This window comes from Oryzias latipes, chromosome 12, assembly GCF_002234675.1.
Source record: "Oryzias latipes chromosome 12, ASM223467v1".
NCBI classification, from domain to species: Eukaryota; Metazoa; Chordata; class Actinopteri; order Beloniformes; family Adrianichthyidae; genus Oryzias; species Oryzias latipes.
This window is the reverse complement of record NC_019870.2, coordinates 26,906,292-26,926,617: the sequence shown is the minus strand read 5'-3', so window position 1 is coordinate 26,926,617 and position 20,326 is coordinate 26,906,292. Positions and strand designations below refer to the sequence as shown.

At 41.5% G+C, this 20,326-nt stretch overlaps 1 protein-coding gene across 2 annotated transcripts in view; it reads left to right on the top strand.

The window, feature by feature from the left end:
* The first annotated feature begins 243 nt into the window (after window positions 1-243).
* Window positions 244-20,326, top strand: part of LOC105358384 (cholesterol 7-desaturase) — a 37,582-nt gene continuing 17,499 nt past the window's right edge. The window contains exons 1-7 of one of the 2 annotated variants that reach the window (XR_002874315.1): window positions 244-776; window positions 4,036-4,224; window positions 4,372-4,550; window positions 9,058-9,183; window positions 11,575-11,691; window positions 12,886-13,062; window positions 15,742-16,152. Coding sequence is in view for 1 of the 2 variants with exons in the window: in XM_023960959.1 (XP_023816727.1) it covers window positions 290-776; window positions 4,036-4,224; window positions 4,372-4,550; window positions 9,058-9,183; window positions 11,575-11,691; window positions 12,886-13,062; window positions 15,742-15,903 (1,437 nt within the window). In the remaining variant the exon portion in view is untranslated. Of the gene's footprint in view, window positions 777-4,035; window positions 4,225-4,371; window positions 4,551-9,057; window positions 9,184-11,574; window positions 11,692-12,885; window positions 13,063-15,741; window positions 18,123-20,326 lie in introns of those variants that run through there. The other variant, XM_023960959.1, reaches the window with a different exon arrangement.

The following is a 20,326-nucleotide window of genomic DNA, read 5'->3' as shown; positions in this document are numbered from 1 at the left end:
GGTTAGCAGGAGCTGGAGGGTTTTCTTAGGTGAAGAATGCTTCTTACATAAACAAGTGTGATGCTTAGAGCAGTGTTTTTCAACCAGTGTGCCGCGGCACACTAGTGTGCCGTGGCTCAAAAAAGGTTGAAAAACACTGGCTTAGAGCATGTTGCACAGTCGCAGTCAAATGATCAAAGGAATGATCTCAAAAGATAAGAAGCCAACAAAGTTGCGACTGGACAACACCCCACCCTCTGATGTTTTGGGTGGGGCATCCGTGGGTTAGTTAATAAGAAGACTTGCAGAGATGTGTCAGTCTGCGCAGAAGCGTCAGATGCTGAGAGCAGCAGAGTTCAAAGCAGACAGAGAGTTTGGACCGAACGCAGAGGGCATGATGATGTCCTGGACGAAGGCCGCAGTGGTTCTGGGGGTGGCAGCGGCTGCGCTCCTCACTCCAGACGGCGCAGAGCCGCAGGAGCCCGCGGGCGGCGGACTGCGCCTGCGCCTGTCACGGAGCGCCACGAGCCGGGCTCTCCTCTGCATCACCGGAGGACTCTCCCTCCTCGCCCTGCACTGGCTGTACCGGCTGCTCTTCTGCCCGCTGGTGCTGCTCCGCACGTCCGATGACGTGGGATACCTGCCCGCGACGGGCCGCTCCAAGGCGCAGGCGGCCAACGAGGCCCGCCGCAGGAGGAAGGTCGGACAGCTGCCCCCGGTGTACCCCAACGGCTGGTACCGAGTGCTGGACTCCTTCATGCTGCGGAAGGCCGAGGTCAAAAGTGTCTCCATTCTTGGTAGGAGGAGGATTTGATTATCGTGAGGCTGCAGTGATGGAGAGTTTTCATTGAAACCTCTTCAGCTGGTTTTTCAGGTCAGCCAACCTGAACTTCCCACTGAAGAAGGCTTTGCTCCTTACCTGCATTCTTACCGCACAGTTCAATCTCACATCTGACAACTTTTGTAATATTGGAGTTGGAAAAAACAAACTAAATGTCCATCATTTTCGCTCTTTACTGACTGATGAGCGTGCTCAGTCCGCTCAGCGACCAGGTTTGGCGAGTTGCTAATGAAAGTAAAAACAAAAAAAAACTTCCAGCTTTTGAGTCTTTTTAATAAAGAAATATACAGGTCCTGCTGTATCCACGGTTACCATGGAAACAATGAGTGGCAACTGACTGATGGCTCCAGTTCTGAGGGTCTGATTTCTATTAGATTTGAGTGGATACTCTCTTTTCAGTGGCTGCTGCGTCTGCGCTCTGGAAGCTTGTTATTGTTGTGAAATTCCACATTTGTCACCTCAGATCGACAGAAGACTTTTCTGACTGACTATGCTGAGGTCAGCTGCCTCCTTAACGTTCACAGGGAACTGTCACCACTGAGGAGGAGCAAGGATCCCCCCACCAATAATACATCAGTGGGGGACAGAAGACTGTTGCAAGGCAGAAAACAGCCTTGCAACAGTCTTGTTGACAAAATTTTGGAGCTCAAAATAGTTGTAGATTGGCGCTGACTCAGCAACAAATCTTTGCCCTGCAGCATCCAGAACCAGATGAACCTGCTCGCGCTCTCTGGGGTCATTCAGGTCGTGGGGCGCGCAATCTGAAGCAGAGGCGTGGTTAAGAAAATCACAGACATGCTCAGCATTATCTGCAGGAGTCAAAATGTTCCCAGTTATCAAACAAGATACATGAAGGAGATCTGATTGCACAGACTTCCAGGTCTCTGCGTTTCCACAGATTATGAAATTCAGTAAATTGGAGTTGCGATAACTAATTAGCCAAATGGAAGCAGAACAATTTAAAAAAAAACTCGTATTGAAAAGCTTTTACGCTTGGTAAAGGTGGTTCTTGAAGCATATGGAAGTTGACATATTTCCCAAAACTGCTATGGAAACACTTATTAATTAATTGAATGAGTCACATGATCACAGTAGCCAGTTTGTAGATAGGAATAGTAATGCGCTTTTTGGTAGGAACTGGCTGCCTTGGGCACTGCGCAGCGGGCATCACCAGAGGTCCCACAGCATCACACAGCTCATCAACCACCATTTTCCAAAATGGCTTCATCCATAGCCACTCCCACATGTAAAGAGCTCGCCGTTCCACGGCCTGAAGAAGACGCCGACGTCTCCTTTGATAGACGATGATGAGCGCTAGTGGCAGAAATTTGAATGTATCTGCCGTCAATCAAAGCGTGATGAGCACCCTGCGTGAGCTGTGTTACTGTTTATTCGAATAACTATGATTTAATGGAAACAGCGTAATTGCAAAAGATGCTGTTGTTACTCAGTGTGTTTATAGATGACTTAGAAAGTAACAGCAACAGTTTTTCTGCAGAGCGGCAGGATCAAAAATTCACCACTGATTTGTGTGTGGGACTGTTGGGTCAAAGTAAGCCCGCCCCCATTTCCACACAGAAAGAACCAGGGGCCCTTTTGCTGTGGGGCCATAGCGATAAAATGATTTAAATAAAGAAATGCATTTTTAACCCTTGTGCTATCCTAGGCACTTTAACATTGGGAGTTGGGTCATCTAGACCCACTAGACAGTGCTCTGAACCTTTTTTCTTCATTGATTTGTGATCTTCACTGGTGTCCATGGATTACATGAAATCTTTCCACCTTTATCCACCTTTGTCATGGTAGGGAGAACCTGTCAGTGTAAGGGTGGGGTCATTTTGACCCTACAAGATAGCACAAGGGTGAATCTTAACTTTCTTAATAAATGTCCTCCATCACTTTCAAAATGCAGCAAGAACATGTTAAAAAAAACCATTTTCATTGGCTTGGTCTTTACATGGAGTTTTTTTTACATTGAGCTGATAACAGTGAACCGTTAAAAAAGGGTAATTTTTGTGCGTTTCACACAAAGGTTTGCTGACCCGGACCAAATGTCATGCTGGGGTTTAACTAATTTGTTTTATCTCTTCAGAGTTGATTTCAGAAGCTGTTAACTTTCATGTTTCTGCATCGTGGTCTGTTAGGGACTTCAGCTAAATCAGTGACAGCATTTCCTCTGAGAATTCCTCAACATCCTGTCCTCAAGTCTTTCAGCTGAGATAACTGCTCGCTGTTTTGACATGATCGTCACAGATTATTTCTTGTTTTTAATATTTTCTGTGATTAAGCAGCCCTTCATGATAAAGCAGTTCTGTTCTCTTTAAGAAGGACATCTTTCTGCTTTTTCTTCCCTCTTGCCTCATGCTTCGCTGGTGTTATGATCAACACTGTGAACCGATTTTCTTTGTTTCCAGCATCTATAATCAGCTGGATGTGCCAGAGCAGTGTTGTGTTGTTGGGCCGGGTCACGTTCTTCCCCGTCACAATGCAGGGCAGCTCTGATACATTTGGAGGGGCTGAGGTTGTGCTGACTCTGAGCTGCCTGGCTGTAGTCAAATAGTGGGCGGAGACGTTCAGGTGTCGTTTCTCAATCCAGTTTGCATGTCTGTACGGCCTGGAAGACCTGCAGTTACACAAGAGCTTGATTACACCTCCAGTCATTAAAACCTGCTTTTATTTATGGCAAAATATAAAAAAAACGAGTCATGATAAATTAAAGTGAGGAGAACTACGATTTTTTTGGAACATTGCTGCCCTCTATTGTTCAAAAGTATATTGAATGTTTTGCTTGTGGGAACTGTGTTAACCCTTCAACTGCCTGATCAGCAGGCAGATCACATTTTAAAATCATTGATGATTATTAATCACTCAAGGCAATAAGTCGTTAAAAAATATTCTCGTTGATTTTATTTTGGTGGGTTGCTAAAGAGCCAAATAACTAAATTGATGAAAAACATAAAACCGCGGAAAAAAGTTTTCAAATATATGAAATTTGCTGTTAGGAAATCATATTTTTCGGTTTCTCAAATGATTCTTTGAAATAAAAATGACCAAAATAGGATAGAAAAACGTTATTGTCCATTAAAACTGCAGTCAATTATTGAGAAATGCAGGTTAGAAATAAGATGACAGTTTTAGGGTAAAAACTAAAAATGTATTAAAAAATGAGAAAAGACTCAATCTGCAGCTGTTTTCCTTGTGTTATTGTGCTGCAGGTCAACAGCTGGCCGTGTTTCGTGGCGAGGACGGGAAGGCCTATGTGCTGGACGCCTATTGTCCCCACCTGGGCGCCAACCTGGCAGTGGGGGGGCAGGTGTCAGGGAACTGCTTAGAGTGCCCGTTCCATGGATGGCAGTTTAATGGGGGCGATGGAAAGTGTGTGAAGATTCCTTATTCAAAAAAAGGTAAGGAGAAGAGATGATGATGATGATGATGACGACGACTGCATCCTGTGCTTCATCAACCCGCTTAAAGAACATTTTCTAGCGCTTTCACTGTGAAGTTGGACTTTTGGTTCCTGGAATATTCAGTCCTGGATTTCTGTCCTTCAGTCCCAGAGTCTGCCAAAGTGCGCTCCTGGATCTCCTGCGAGCTGAACGACCAGATCCTGGTGTGGTTCCACTGTGACGGGGAAGAACCCACGTGGAGTGTTCCTGAGCAGGAAGAGATCTCCAACGGCTCGTGGGTGTACCGCGGGAGAACTGAACACTTCTTAAGCGCTCACATCCAGGTCAGCCAGATTTGCTTCTGTTTGACTCACCTTAAGGTTTACGCATTTCTGTCTTAACACGATTCACATCAACCCAACAAACGTTCTCATTATAGAGAGATAATCTGAGTAAATTCAAGAACTTTAAAACTTCAGTTCATATTTTATTCTTATGCTAAAGAACCTGCCTTACCTTCAGTCACTGATCAGGAAAAGGTAGCTAACCTGCAATAAATCCAAAATAGATCATCAGTTAAACATGTTTTTCTAAAAACTGAGGTTAATTTTTGACTTTTCTCACATAATCTGTCAGATCTGATGCATTGAAAAATCACTTTTCTGACAATCAGACAACCTGAAGAAGCCAAAAGATCCCAGACAGGAACTCTTAATGCCGCCTTTAAAGACCCACTCTGATGAAAATTGTGTTTTTGATGAATAGAGGGCCAATATCAGGCTCTTCTTCAGCCTTTCAGAGTAAACTATATCCATATATATGATAATATATTACCTTTGGCGCACTATAGAATGATTTTTTTAAATGAAAAATGAGAGTTTTTGCAGCTCCTTTTCCTACCCAGAAGTAAGACGACTCGATTTCTGAGGCTTCGCCTTTTTGCTCCTTGTGGGTGCCGCCCATTTCATGACTTCAGCCTAGAGCCGGACTCGGCAGCGTGTCTGCGTTTCATCTAAGAAAACAAACAACATCCGAACTTTTGCAAAGATGGATGTACTGATTGGGCATTTAACCCTTGTTCTATCCTAGGCACTTTACCATTGGGAGTTGGGTCATCTAGACCCACTAGACAGAGCTCTGAACCTTTTTTCTTCAATGATTTGTGATCTTCACTGGTGTCCATGGATTACATGAAATCTTTCCACCTTTATCCACCTTTGTCATGGTAGGGGGGAACACGTCAATGTAAGGGTGGGGTCATTTTGACCGTCAGAAGATGTTTCATGTCTCGCCATAACCTTGGACAATGCTCAGAATATGGACCCTTTTATTTCACAGCATTACCTTTTAATAATAAAATTGCTTAATCAATTATTGGAGATGGTTAAAATGATTGATCTTTAATTATATCACTTCACTTGCTCCAAAAATGGATTCATGAATTTTCCTAATGAGACATAATTTGCACCTTTTTTTTATTTTTTTTACTTGTTCTGTCCAACAACTGAGCAAACAGATTAGAGCTGAAGGCCTTTTGTGTTGGACAGGTTTTACCATCACAACAAGAGGTTATAGAACTTCGAGAAACCAGAGTGTAGCTTTGTATAAACCCCTTTTTGTTGTAGTATTTTTTATTTATTTGTTACATTTAGTGTGTGTGGGGAGGGAGAGGGGAAGAATGTGAGGGGGGGGGGGGGGGTGAAAGAGAGTAATTACACCAGATCTGCTGGAAAGACAAATATTACATCAAAGGCGAAATTCTGACACGAAGATGAGCGTAAAATATCTGTCCATCAATACACTGTGGGCAGGGCCGGCCCTGGTCTTCTGGGGGCCCTAAGCGAAATGTAATTTGTGGGCCCTCTAACTGATCAGCAGCACCAAAAAAACGCAACTGTTGTTGTAATATAAATGAGATCTGTCTATTAATACATTTGTGAATTATTGTTGCTGCCAAAGAATTGAATACAGTATATTGCCTGCATGTTGGATGCACATTAAGTGGTGCTAAACAAATTTTAAATGCAAAGAAAAAAAAAAGAATGACAAATGTATATAGATATATATTTTTTAATGTAACATTAGGCACTCAACAAATGACATTCACAAAACTCCAACTTATTAAAAACAGCAACTTAATTGCAAATCAAATGACAATAAAACAATCCAACATAAAGAACACAACAGCTCAATGAGGGGGAGTTTGGAAAGTCAGAGTCTTCATCAGTCTGAAAAGGACCAAATCCATTCTTACTGGATCAGAGAGTGTGGTTGGCCGTTCAGCTGGACCAACTGGGTTTGAGGTACCGGTAGGTGGAATTTTGGATCCAGTAGGCTCCTCTTTCATACACGCCTCTCTTGGAGCCTCTGGAACATGAGATACATAACTTCAATAAAAGCAAACAGTGAAAAGTCAAACAGTCAAATGTTTCTCTTTCAACAGAAGATGTGGTGACAGGAGTTTCTCCTGCAGCTAAAAAACAAGAATTATTATTATACAATAATCAATGATAAAGCTAATAAAATATCTATAGCAGAATACTAATAATATATTAGCTCGTTTAAAATCTGTGTGCAGGTTTTTCACAATGTCATGATCTTTTTATATATTTATGAGAGATTTATTGTTTGATTGTATATTTGCATAAGGTCATATTTCATTAATTTAATTATGAACAGTTTGGAGCTCCATACTCTTCAGCTGCTGTTTATGAAAAAAAGGGTTTATGCAGACACTGTTTTTCTATTACTTTACATGCTTTTAAAATTACCTGAGATGAAATCTTCAGTGAAGTCAGGAACATCTTGGGATTTGGACGCTGCACCACCTCCAGTACTTTTTGAGAGCAGAAGAAACTGTCTGATGAGACACAACTGTGCAAAACATCATCATTATGTAAAATAATGCATGTGCAAACTACAAATAAGAAATAAATGTACCTATTTATAAATAATAAAATGTGAACACTAATTTGAGAATAAGTGGAAATATAAGCCTTTTATACACTTCTTTTTGTATTATTTTGTATGTTCATAATTTTAAAATTAGTACATTTATTTTGTTTGTCATTTATAGATGAGAACATTTATTTCCTATGTATTTGGTAGTTTTTATTCTCCATATTTCATGCCAATGCAAGATTTTAAGACACACTCATTGTTGTAAAACTCAGACTACCTGACTGTCTATAACAGATAAACAGCAGTTTTTATGCTGTAATAAACCGGAAAATGCAGAACGCACTAAGTATGTGTTAGCAAAACAATGAAACAAAACGATAACGTGAGTTAAAACATTTTTCAGCCACCATATAGTTGTCATTATTTACTTTTCTTTACTCTCCGCCGTTTTAGAAGGACATGTCCGACCACATCTTGGAAACTTGGGTATCAAAATTATTTTCGAGTTTTCCATTGGAAATTACGACAAACGGGGTCGTTTATGTGCAAACTTCAGCTCAGACACATCGCTTCGTATTTTACGTAAATTGCGCAGCTGCACAGAAATGCTGGATAATGTAAAAATAAAGCCCCAACATCCTCCAAACTTACCTTGTGATTGATGTTGAAGTTCTTTATCTTTTTTTAGCTCCTGGTGGTGGATAAAGTCTCTGAGGCATGACGTTTTCTTGTTGTCGCTTTGATCAGCGTGACAAAATGTGCTGATTTTTTCTTTTCCCCAACTTTATTGAAACAAAATGCGCTCGTAAATGCACACCGTGCCAGGCTCAGATGCAATTATATTGACCAATCGTTGCTAAATGGTGTAACGTCATTATTTGGGTTGCCAGATTGGTTCATGTGTGCTGACAAGGGGGATCATTAAAGTGCAGGCAACTTTCTTTTGCACAACATTCAGAGCACACGTTGGTAAGGAAGTTCTATGAAATGGGTTGCCAGATTTGGGTCTTTTTTAATTTAATTTTTGTCGCCACTTCGGGGCCCTGCTGGTGACGGGGGCCCTACGCGGCTGCGTAATTCGCGTATAGGGAGGGCCGGCCATGACTGTGGGTTAGGAGGAGGGATGAAGCAGACAGGGAGCAGTGTGGTAGTGTGCACGTGCACGTGGGGGTGGAGATACATGCATGCTGCCGAAGTGAACCGTGTGTTCATAAGGGGAGCCAGATCCCCCTCAGCCCGACCAGCCAGACCAGGAGAGGGTAGGAGAGACCCACAGGCCAGGAGCGCCCCCGGCATTGGGACCCAAGCAGCCTGGGAGGGGGATTGTTTGCTTGGGATCGTCACCCAAAAGCACTGGATTGTGCCCCCTTGTGGTTACATATTAAACCAAGATAGAAACTGAAGCATTAATTTGCACATATTTTTTAACTTTTGATACTTGATCTGCATTTGCTATGAAGATTTTTGAAATAGTGTTATGTCTATTTTTTCTGATATAGTGTTATTGTTAAACATATTCAGGATTTTTCCAATGAATATGATCTGCATATATTTTAGATAACTGATCTGCATGTTTTGTGTTGATTTCTAAAATAGATATGTCTAGTTTTACACAATTAAGTAATTCTTCTTTGTCGTGTAATTTAGTGATACTTAAAGATTCTTAATTCTGTCTGATAAAAGTTATAAACCGGATAATAATAAGAACATGTAATAAAAATGGTTACGGTAGAACAGGGGTGGGATTATATAAGTATGCTTCCTTCCACTCCCTTTCAAGCAATCTTTGATTTAATGTCCAAGTATCCAAAGTTTGATACGTCCTTGTATGAATGTATAACTGCTGATTGTATTGTTTTGTGCATTAAACTTGCTTTGATTGCTTGAAATAAACCAAAATCAAATCAAAATAAGCTTCATGATGAACCTCGTTGTTTTTCGTACACACAGGAAGTTGCTGAAAACGCCGGAGATGTGGCTCACCTGTTCCACCTGCACGGGCCGGGCATCACCAGCGGCGTGGATCTGCGTTACATCAACAGCAAACTGTGGGAGTTTGTACGACATGACTGGAAGGTAAAACTCCTTTTCATCTGCAAAAACTAAAACGAACATGTTGGTGTTTCAGGAGGATCGTTTTCTTTGCATTTCTACTGTTTTAGGGGATGGGACAGCAAATCATTCACCTATTTCTAATCCCTTCCTCTGCATCTTCCTCTCTCACACCATCCACCTCCTCTTAAGTCTTCCTCTAGACCTCTTATCTGGTAGCTCCAACCTCAGCATTCCTGTTCCTCCTCTCAACGTCTCCGAACATTTCCATCTCCTCCATTCATCTCCAGAACATCTTCCATGATCTGTTCCTCTGATGGATTCATTCCTGATCCATTCTGTTCCCAAAGACAACCTCAGCATCTTCACCTCTGCTGTCTCCAGCTCTGCCTCCTGTCTCTGCATCAGAGGCTCTGAACCAACAACATGGCTGCTCTCACCACAGTCTGCCACATCTTTCCTTTCAGTCTTGATGACACTCTTTAGTCACCCATCACACCTGAAACCTTCCTCCACCTGTTCCAACCGGTTATCACATGCTTCTTAACCTTTTTCCCAAACTCCCTGTTGTTCCGAACTATTCGCCCTAAAAACTTAAAGTCTTCCACCTTCTCCACCTCTGCTCCATGTGACCTCACTGTTCGTCTTGAGATTCTTTCATCTACGTTCTGGTCCTTTCCAGAGCAAACCTCCAAATATTTAGATGTCCCTCTGCCTGCCCCGACCTTCACTACAGATCACAGTGTCATCTGCAAACATTGTGGTCCGTAGTGATTCCCGTCTTACCTCATCTGTCAGTCTGTCCGTCACCATGGAAACAAGAGGTGGTGATGTCCCACCTCCACCTTCAACTCCTCTGTCACACCTACAGAACATCTCACTGTGTCTTCCAGCTAGCATTCATGTCTACAGTATCCTCAAAGCCAAATGTTTCATGTGTGCTTCTCTTTCTCTTCTTGAAACCATGTAGTTTTTCTCAAATGTTCACCTCTGACCTTAGTTTAGCTTCCACTACTCTTTCTCCTAACTTCCTTGATGACTCATCGGCTTTGTTCTCCTACACCACCATCATCTGCTGTCTGGCTCCACTTTCCCTGGACACAATTTTTCTGTTATTGATCTCTTTCAGATACAACATCCACCTGCATTCCCGGCCTGAACATCAAAGTTAACCATCATTTTATCACATCTGTTTCCTTCATCCACATGTCAGCTCAATCCCCCCCCCCGTCCCCTTCAGAGGAACCCTGGATCATTTCTCCTCCTCCTCCAGCTCACATCCTAACAGACAACATTCAACATTTCACCTTCAACTTCCAGCTTCAGACCCATCTCCCTCTCTTCACCTCCAGAACATTTTTATCAAACTCCTTCAGGATCTCTCCTCCGTTCCTCTTTCCATCCACATCCTGATCAAATCCAGAAGCTTTGATCTCTTTCCATCTGGTCTCTTCAACTCACAGGAGATCCAGATCCATCTAGATAAACTCTCTAGTTTTCCTGTCAGAGTTCCTACATTCAAAGTTGCTCCTCTTCTGTCTACAGACACTCCGTCCTCCTGTCCTTCTTCCACCAACAGCTGTTCAGTTTTTACCAGAACCCTGAAGGTCAACAGAACCACTGATGGTTGTTGACCCGACAGATGTAGTCTGAAAGTTCTGTTTATCATTTGCATTTGGCTTTGGTTTTTCATTGGAGGCCTTTCCTGACTTTTCCTTCTGCTTGGGATCGTCACCCAAAAGCTCTGGATTGTGCCCCCTTGTGGTTATAAATTAAACCAAGATAGAAACTGAAGCATTAAACATGAACACAAAGAAAATCTGAGTGTTTGTCTTAGTTTATTTCTTACCTTAAGTCTTAGTTTTCAGACTAAAATTCAAACTAAGACATAAAACAGAACATGAACTGAGACGTAAAAGTATTTCAATTGAAGCTCTTTTAAACTGTAAGAATTTAACAAGGTGGCTAAAAATGTACATTTTTTGGCATTCAACTCTTCTTTTTTTCATGTTGAATCATTTCTTCATCTTCAGTCATGACTTTTCTGTATTAGCTTTCAGGAAAAAAAACTGCCATCAGCAGTTAGCTTTGCTTCATTTTTCTTTATAGGTTTTTCTTCTTTTTTTCCTCTGAAATTACTCTGTTTTTACTCCATTCTGGTTAAAAAACACTAATCACTGTCCTCATTTTGTTCCTCCACTTTCTGGGTGGTGTAAGGTGGAAGCTTCTCTTCCTGAATCAAACTAAAAATCGATTTCAAAGAAGGATTCAAACCTAATTTCTTCTTTTCTAAAATGCTGGTGAAGAATAAAGACAAATTGTCAGATTTTTAAGTGTATAATAATCAGTAATGTGATTTTGTCATCTCTGAGCCTGATGTGTGTGTAAACCTCAGTGTGTCCCTGTCTGCTGAAGGTGGAGTGGGAGGCAAACAAACCCGAGAAGCACTGCTCAGAGATGAACCTGAAGCACAGCATGACTCTGTTCGGGTCTCACTTCTGTCTGCTGGATCTGCATGTGCTGGCTCGCCAGGTACAGAACGGCGCGGCGCTGACAGTTTGGTGGTTGATTAGGAATTAAAGGGACCAAAAGTCAACACACAAGGGAAACTGGAACAGTCTAGCATCCTCAGGATTCTAAAAGGGAGAAATGATGCAGCAAAAAATCAGTCATGAAATCTAAAGTAACTTTGGAGTTTGAAATTTTGTCCTTGAAAAGCTTTAATGGAAACCAACGATGTCCCCACTGAAGGGCAGAGTGACACATGAAGCCTGTTTTACCAGAAATAAAGAGAGTTCAGGAGCCACTAATTAAAAACATGAAAATATGACAAATATCGTTTTAGACCATTTTTTTGTTGGTTTTTGGCTAAAAAATAGAAAACATAAAAAAAACATTATCTATAACATTTTAGAATAGATAAGTGGTTTCACCAAATCATCTTTGATTAATTTACATTATAACAACTCTGAACCTTAAAATAAAATAATCTTTTAAAATTTAATGATCCTTAAAGACATTTGCTAATCTGAACTCTATGTAAAGAATCCAGACTTTTTCCGTCTTATTGGACAGTTTGTCCAAACAAACATCTTCGATCTCTTCTAGTCTCCTTCAGCGGCTAAAAATGAAAATCGAGGCACTTTTCCTTTGAAAGTTTTTTAATTCTACATTTACCAGACCTTTACTCTTCCCCTAAATATGTCAAATGAGTACAATAGGCACATTATCATCTATTTGGCACTGCAGGTATTATTTTACATAAATTCTTAATTGTTCTTTTTCAAATACCTCTGCTGAACGTAAAGGCATTCCAGAGAAGAATGAAATAAAATCCTTAAGAAAAAAATGTCCTTTAACTAAGTTGATGAATCACATATAATGTAGGATAATCATTATTTTATTCTTTTGAATTTCAGTTCAGAGACGCTGGAGTGTGGTCGGTGACGTCATGCGTGACGTGTTGACCTGCCTTTTGTCTCTCAAACACTCCAACTATGAAACTTGGATTGATGAAGAGTCTGTTCTATTCATGTCAGGGTCATCACAGCTTTGTAAAGTCTTCAATCTGTTTCTTTTCAAAACTGCTGAAGAAGAAGAACTCTCTAAAGTTGACTTAGTTCATAATGATGACACATCAAGGATGCGGTCCTCTGCTGCTTAACTTGGTACTTGTTTGGTGATGTGCAGTACCTGGCTGAACCTCCTGTGGTTTCACACCTCCAGGTGGGCCCAAGTTTAGTGTTTCTGGATTTCAAACACCCGTTCCTGGGCCGGGGGATGATGCTGCAGTCTGTGACTCCCGTGGAGCCGCTTCTGCAGTGCATCACTCACACCCTCTACTACCAGGCCAACATCCCAGCTGTGGTGCCCAAATTCATCCTCAGGGGAGAGTGCATGCAGGTGCAGTAGTATATATTCTTTCCTTGTATCCTCAGAAAACAGTGCTGCCCAACCCTGGAGCTCCAGATCCAACGTCCTCTGTGTGTTTTCCTGCTCTGCCTGCTGCTGAAACAGGTGGCTTTCACTGTAGCAGAACCTGGTTTCTCTTGGTCCAGAGGCTACAGGGTGCTAGATCTGGTGGATCCACATAGGCTTTCATCAAAGTAATACTGGGATATCCAGGATAAGTCAAACATTTGACATAGTCGGATAATCTCATCCTGGTTTGTTCCCTTGCCTTTGTCAGAATGGATAAAGTAGGCGTCAGGAACCAATGGCTCGCGAGCCAAATCTGGCCCTTTTGATGACCACATCTGTCTCGCAGACAAATCTTTAATTATAAAGAAAAATGTTTTCATTAGACCGGTCCTTCTCAGGCGCGATGCGATGCTGGGGGGGTCAGTAGTAGCGTTGCTTGGAGAAAAAAAAATCGGCGCCACTATCAGTTTCCTGTTATCTGTTATATCACAGAGTTTGTACCAGCCTGAAAGCTGTGAATTCTCGTCCCTGCAGCTGAGCGCCCCCATCTTTGGGAAGGAGCGTGTGTGAAGGAAAAGGGGAGGGGAAGTGGGCACAGGCAGCGAGGTGAAAACGGCACACTGATTGTCAGAACTTAGAACACGCTGCTCGTCATATACCAAACACTGCAGCGTGTGAGAATTGCTGTGGGTGGATACTGGCTGTCTGCGGGTAAAAGTCGTGGACCGCTATGTAAGCCTGTAGAGACTAAATGTATTCCAGTGGGCATGACCTATGGCCGTCATACCCAGAGGCTGTAGTGAACTTGTAGAAAGGGTGAGACACAGGCCCTTTTTTAAACTCCCTGAAGACTTTGCAAGGAGCTCGTTATTGCTGTTCACGTGTTTAGTGTGCGTCTCTTCCATACAACCTGACTGACAAATGAGGAAATTAGACAATGAGTGCGTAGTTTGTGTGGTCACCCTACTGTCACTTATGTATCACCTCCACACCTCATGCGTGCACGCAGTCAGTAAAGAGTCAGTATGGCACCGTGCAACAGTATCACCCGTACATCACCACCACATGAATGCAGCATTTCTCTAAGTTTTACATGAGGTACATCAAGCCGTTGGTGCAATTGGCTCTAAAATTAGAACAAACGTTTTAACCTAAAAAAAAAATTCTGTTTTAAAATATAATTTTCAGTCTAAATGTTTTTCTTTCTCACTCCATGCATCTGCTCCTGGTCCGGCACTTCTATCCCATTTTAGAACCCTATGTGGCCCGCCAGTCAAAATAATTGACCACCCCTGGTCTATTTGAACCATTAAAAAAATGAAGTAAAAAAAACATTTACAGAACCCAGATATATGAGAGATGTTGTTGTGATGTGGTTGTAACTGAGTTTATTTAAACTTTCTCGTCCTTCTCTCTCACTGTGTTGCTGCTCTGCAAAGCTGTTGCTCCTCAGCAGAAGTGAGACTCTGCTGTCACACAGAAAGTGCTAATAGTTCTCCGAAAAGCTGATAATGAGGTTGAAGAAACGCAAACAGTCCCTTGTTCAAAAACAGAAACTAAATAAAGGAATGATTCGATTTCATTTTGAAATGATTGAAAATTTTAATCAAACAGAAACGACCTTATTTGTTGTCCACTATATCCTTGATGAAAATCGCACCACCAACTGACAAAAGAGGTAACTGGGTTTTCTGTATTAAGAAAATACTGTCTTTTTTTAATCAAAGTGTTTTAAATAGAAATCCAATAAACACAAATAAAAAGATATTTTTTGATCTTTCATATTCCTAACTGCTCAGTGTAAAACCTGGTTCTGTTGGATAAACGCAGAGATAATATCCAGGCAATGGTTATGCCAGAAGTCTGAGCGCTGCCTCCCCCTCTGGTCACCAGCGAGAAAAAGTTCTAAACACACTACATCTCCCAGAAACCCCAGTGCACAGTTCCTGGAGACCACACACCTGACTTTCATTTCCAATATTAACGATACGAAGCCCATCAAGACGACTGTTGTTGTGAATTTGGGCTATACAAACAAAATTGAACTGAATTGAATTAAATCACTCATAGTTCTTTGAGCACTGTACTGAGGCTCACTCAGTGTAAAGTATTGTTTGTGCCACTCTGCCTGCATTACCAAGTGTTTTATCCAGACCTTCTTTTTTCTTTACTGATGCTCCCATGCTTGTTATTGACCCCTGCCTGCCTGACTTTGATTTAAATTTGTAGACTTTTAGCTGAACTAATAAAACCTGCTGCAATCGGAAAAGCCGTCTGTCCGCTCCTGTGACAGGTAAATGGTTTTTAGACTAATGATGTGTGATTGAATAATATTCCATGCCACATCTGACCATCTTTGGCGGCACACTGGTTGAAAAACAGAGCTTCAGGATGCTGTCTGCACTCTGAAATTAGCCCCTGACACCCCCCACCCCCCACACACATGTAAATGTCAGATGTCAGCAGCAGTTTCTGGTTGGTGACATTTAATCAGCAGCAATAGATGGCGGTTCCCTGCAGATAAAATAGGAATATTTCATGGTGTAGGACGCTCCTTGTCGTGTATCTGTCAGGGCTGCTTTCCTACAGAGGATCCTCTTCTCCAATGTTTAAGTCACATTTTTTAATTCTGAACTGCTGTGTTTTTCTCTCCCTGGGCAGTTTGAGCGAGACGTGATGATCTGGAACAATAAGAAGTACATCTCCAACCCTCTCCTGGTGAAAGAGGACTCCACCATCCGGAAGCACAGGCTCTGGTACAAGCAGTTCTACAGTGAGAACAGCCCGACGCTGCAGTACCAGAATGACGCCCTGGACTTCTGACGGGCCAGACCGCCCCCAGGTCAGGATGGACCGTCTCCTCAGATGAAGGAGTTCCCTTCAGCACAAACCTCATGAAACATCGAGAACGCCATGAACCTCGCGCTGCTCTGCGTTCTTTTGAGCGCCGCAGCGGAACCCAGAAAACCGACGGTGTCAAACTGCCTGAAAGCTGCATTACTGAATGCAGTAATGATGACAACAAACCTCGCAGATACAGAGCATATTGCAGCCAGTGATCAATGTCCAGAGGTTTAGCAGAATTTTTAAAAAGACTTTGGAACTTTTTCTGGAAAAAAAACAAACATTTTTGATTCAAAAAAACAACAACGCTGCAGTAAGTTCTGCTTCCTGGACAGAAACCTGACATTTTCTGCACTTCTTTGAGCTAAGATGTCAAAAGTCACTTAAAAAGTGTAGCACGTTCAGATTCTGTGGCTGTAAAACAAGCCCACATCACCACCTTACCACCTCCGTGCCTTACAGTGTTGACACACGAGAATTCATCTTTGCTTTTCAGGCTGTCAGGAGGTGTAGCTGGTAAGATGCTGGCTTCTCCATCGCACACATCTCCTCCTCCTCATGAAGGGTTGGAGGACACCTATTTGTTGTTTATGCTAATTTATTTTAAAACTTTGACAGACCTTCAGTCTCAGATCATCCCCGGGTTTTTCTGTAGTTTGTTTTTTCTCACTTTTATGGTTTTGAACCAGTTTAATGCTCTCTTGCAAATGAGTAGAAAAAGCTTTTAACCCATCAAAAAGTTGGTTCTTTTTAAGAAAACGTAACAACTTTGACAAAACATTTACTGAAAAAATATTTTAACTTTTATGTGGCTTATTTACACATTAACCCATTGATTTAGAATTGATGATTCACATTAGCAACATCATCCTTCATAGTGTTTTATCATTCCCTCTGAAATTGACTTCTTTGAAACCTTTTTGCAAAATTTCCCTATTTGTTTTTGACTTTTTTGTGATACTTTAATTGAAAAAAAACAACAAACTTTGATCTAATCTTGCATTTATTGTTGCACTTATGTAATTGAGTATTTTTTCCAAAGAATTTTGAATCGTGCCTGAAATGCTTTGCTTCTCCCATTTAACTTGGCAGCTTTAGTTAAAATCAAATCATCATTTTTCCTTGCTTTCGCTGAGTTCTTGAACTAGAAAATCTAAACGTTTCTTTCAGATTTTTAGTTTCCTAAATTTCGATCCATAGCCTCGTCAACGATCTTCTTCAGCTGGCAGTCTTCACACGTGCATTTGTGTAGGACACACTTTCTATCAAGGCGTGGACTGTTTCAGGAAAAGCTGCCTGCCATAAAGAAATGCCGACATCTTTCTGAACTGTGCCAACAGGTCGACTTCAGGAAACTTTTTTACCATATCTGAGCCAAAGATGTTTGAACACGAGCCTTGTAGTTTTTCTTTTTTTTTCTTGCAGGCCAACACACTTTACTATTTTTTATTTTTAGTGATAAGACATTTAGCTAGGCCTTCAGGGTCAGAGGTGTTTTTGTCTTTCAGTCTGACCTCTGGGGTTCAGGTAAGAGCAGGTGGGATCACTTCTTGATTGAAATCTCCTATTTATTTATTTAGGGGAAAGCTTATATTTATTTACTGGTATCAGTTTTTTTTTCATTATAAGACTTATGATGTTCTATATTTCTGCTAGTATGTCTGATCTGCTGCTAACATATTGGCTAAAAAGTAGCTTTTTAAAATTTATTTATTTCAAATAGCCCGTGAATAACACATTGTTTCCTGTGAAACACAGATTTTCAGGCTTTATAATGACTGTGAATGAAAAAGGACTTTCAGGATTTTGCATGAAGCCCTGCTTACTGTGTGCACTTATTTGAATTTCTTTATCAACGTGGAACATCCTAAAAATGCAATTAAAAGCACACTGGTCTCCTAAAATGTTCTATTTGCCTTTTTAAATGCAGATTGTTTGAGGCTTGTCTGAGGAATGGAGGAGAAATGTTGAGGTGTGCAGAGAAACTACAGAAGAATAAAACTGATGAGTCACGATGAAGTTATGGAAAAGAGCAGTGGAAGCTAGACTGAGGTCAGAGGTCAACATTTGTGAACATTAGTTTGGTTTCACGCAGAGAAAGAGAAGCACAGAGGCAGACAGGACATCTGTATTTAAATAAAAGCTCAGGTGGAACAGTGAAGGGAGCAGAAGAGGAGGATGCAAAGGAGAGCTGGATCCATGTTAATAATGATAATGGATAGTATTTATCTGCGCTTTTCAAGACACCCAAAGCGCTTACATTGTGTCCATTATTCATTCACTCCTCATTCATACTTGGTGATGGTAAGCTACGGTTGTAGCCACAGCTGCCCTGGGGCAGACTGACAGAGGCGTGGCTGCCATTTCGCACCTATGGCCCCTCTGACCATCACTGGGACATTCATACACATTCACACACCAGTGGAGCCACACTGGAGGCAAGGAGGGTGAAGTGTCTTACCCAAGGACACAACGACATTTTGGCTGGTGGGAGCGGGGATCGAACCGCCAACCCTTCGATCATTGGACGACCCGCTCAACCACCTGAGCCACTGCCGCCCCATTCACTGATCAGTGAGTGGAACATGGATGTTGTTTCAAAGGGAAAAAAGCTTCTGGCGTTGCAGACATTTGTTACATCTACTAGACGGTAACAGGATGGTTACCACGGAGGTTTCTAATCCTGTGGGTGTCTGTTGGGGAGTTGATCTAACTTGAAGACCCCCATTCCTTTCGTGCCCTGACCCAAAACTTCACTGATGTCACAAGGTGAGAACCTGCTTGTTTTCATGGATTGGGAGGGGCTGGTGCTCAGAGAGCAGGTTTTTAGAGGAATACTTAGAAATGCCTGAACGGATCAAAGTACAGACTTGGGATTGTCTTTTGTGAGGACTAAGCATCATAATATGCTTAAAAGCTCAAAAAGCTGATTTTGCATGGTCCTTAGGTCCTTTATCATCTTAAATCCATTTTGGGTTATATTACAACAGTCGTTAACGCTGCTTTACTGGAGCCCTGTGATTGTATGTGTAGACGGTTAGCTCAAATATTAGCTCAGGTTAAAGCATAGCTAATGTTAACAGTTCCTGGGAGATGTAAGCGCACCCTGAAATAGAAAATGCTGTCATCTCTTTCATCTCTTTCTTCTTTCTGAAGTCATGCCCAAACTCTTTTGTCTCTGAAGAGCAAAGTTGTTTGGCACAACCTACCCCTCTTCAAGCAGACTCACTGTTGTCCTATGTCCGTCTAAGCATAATTTTGTCATGTGCAGATTTCATGTTTGTGTTGCTGCTGTGAGTTGCAGTCATAAAGCAGAGGGCTCAGCAGCCATCCCTGCAAAGAGCGACTCCAGAGATTTACTGGGAGACTCCTTTACCTGTTGCAACTGTTTTAGTTCTCTGTTTAATAAATAACATTTTAAATTGTTTTTGTAATGTTTGCAGTGTTTTGTTAAGCTTTTTGAATAACCATTGGGACAATTCAGCTTCTAACACAGTAAATTGTGATGCAAACTCCACATCAAACACAGAAAAATAAAAATCGGCCAAAAGTCTCTCATTAATTGTGAGGTGCTGTAAGCTAGCAGGAGAGAGTGTAAACATAGGGATGATAAGCTGACAGCATAGGTTGTCAGATAATTAGCTTGTGGTTTTGCTGCATTTGGTTTGTAACATTTTTTTTTACAGACACTCGAGCAGATTGTTCTTCCAAAAACCTAACTGTATAGTTCCAAAGAAGGAATGTTTTTCTGGAAGACTTGAGTCTTTTCTGCCTGGAGGTATATGAGCTGGGCCAAGACGAGCTTGTGGGAACCAAACTGGATTTAAAACAGTCACTCTTGCTGCTAAGCATGCATTCAAATCTGTCTGAACATGAGGTTCAGACCTTTGTGGAATTTATTGACTGTCAGGGTTATGACTTTTCCCCAACAAAGAACACAGGAGATGAGAATGGTCTTTGTTAGACTTCTGCAGAAGGAGAAGACCGTCTGTCACAGCGCAAAGAGTTCTGCCTTCATATCCAGTCTGGTTTTATTGGTGGCCAGAGTTTATAACATGGGTCGTTCAATCGAGCAGAACATGAACACCATATCTTGTATAGTCGGAACTTTTAACGTCATTGTTTTCTTACTGAAATATAGAACTGAGACAATCATATTATGGTGATTATAGCATGTAAGCAAATGATGATTATGTAAACACTAAAAGTGAAATCTTTATTTTTTAAGGTTATCACATCATTCTTGCAAGGACTGATCTTTATTGCACAACTGTGGTCATCATCATAAAAATCCATGCGGGTGAATCAGAAGGTGGGGTTGTTGGGCTGGAAACAGCTGGGATTGAGTCTAAAAATGTAAACTTGTTTGTGGATCAATAAAAATTAACTCTGTTTTCCTTGG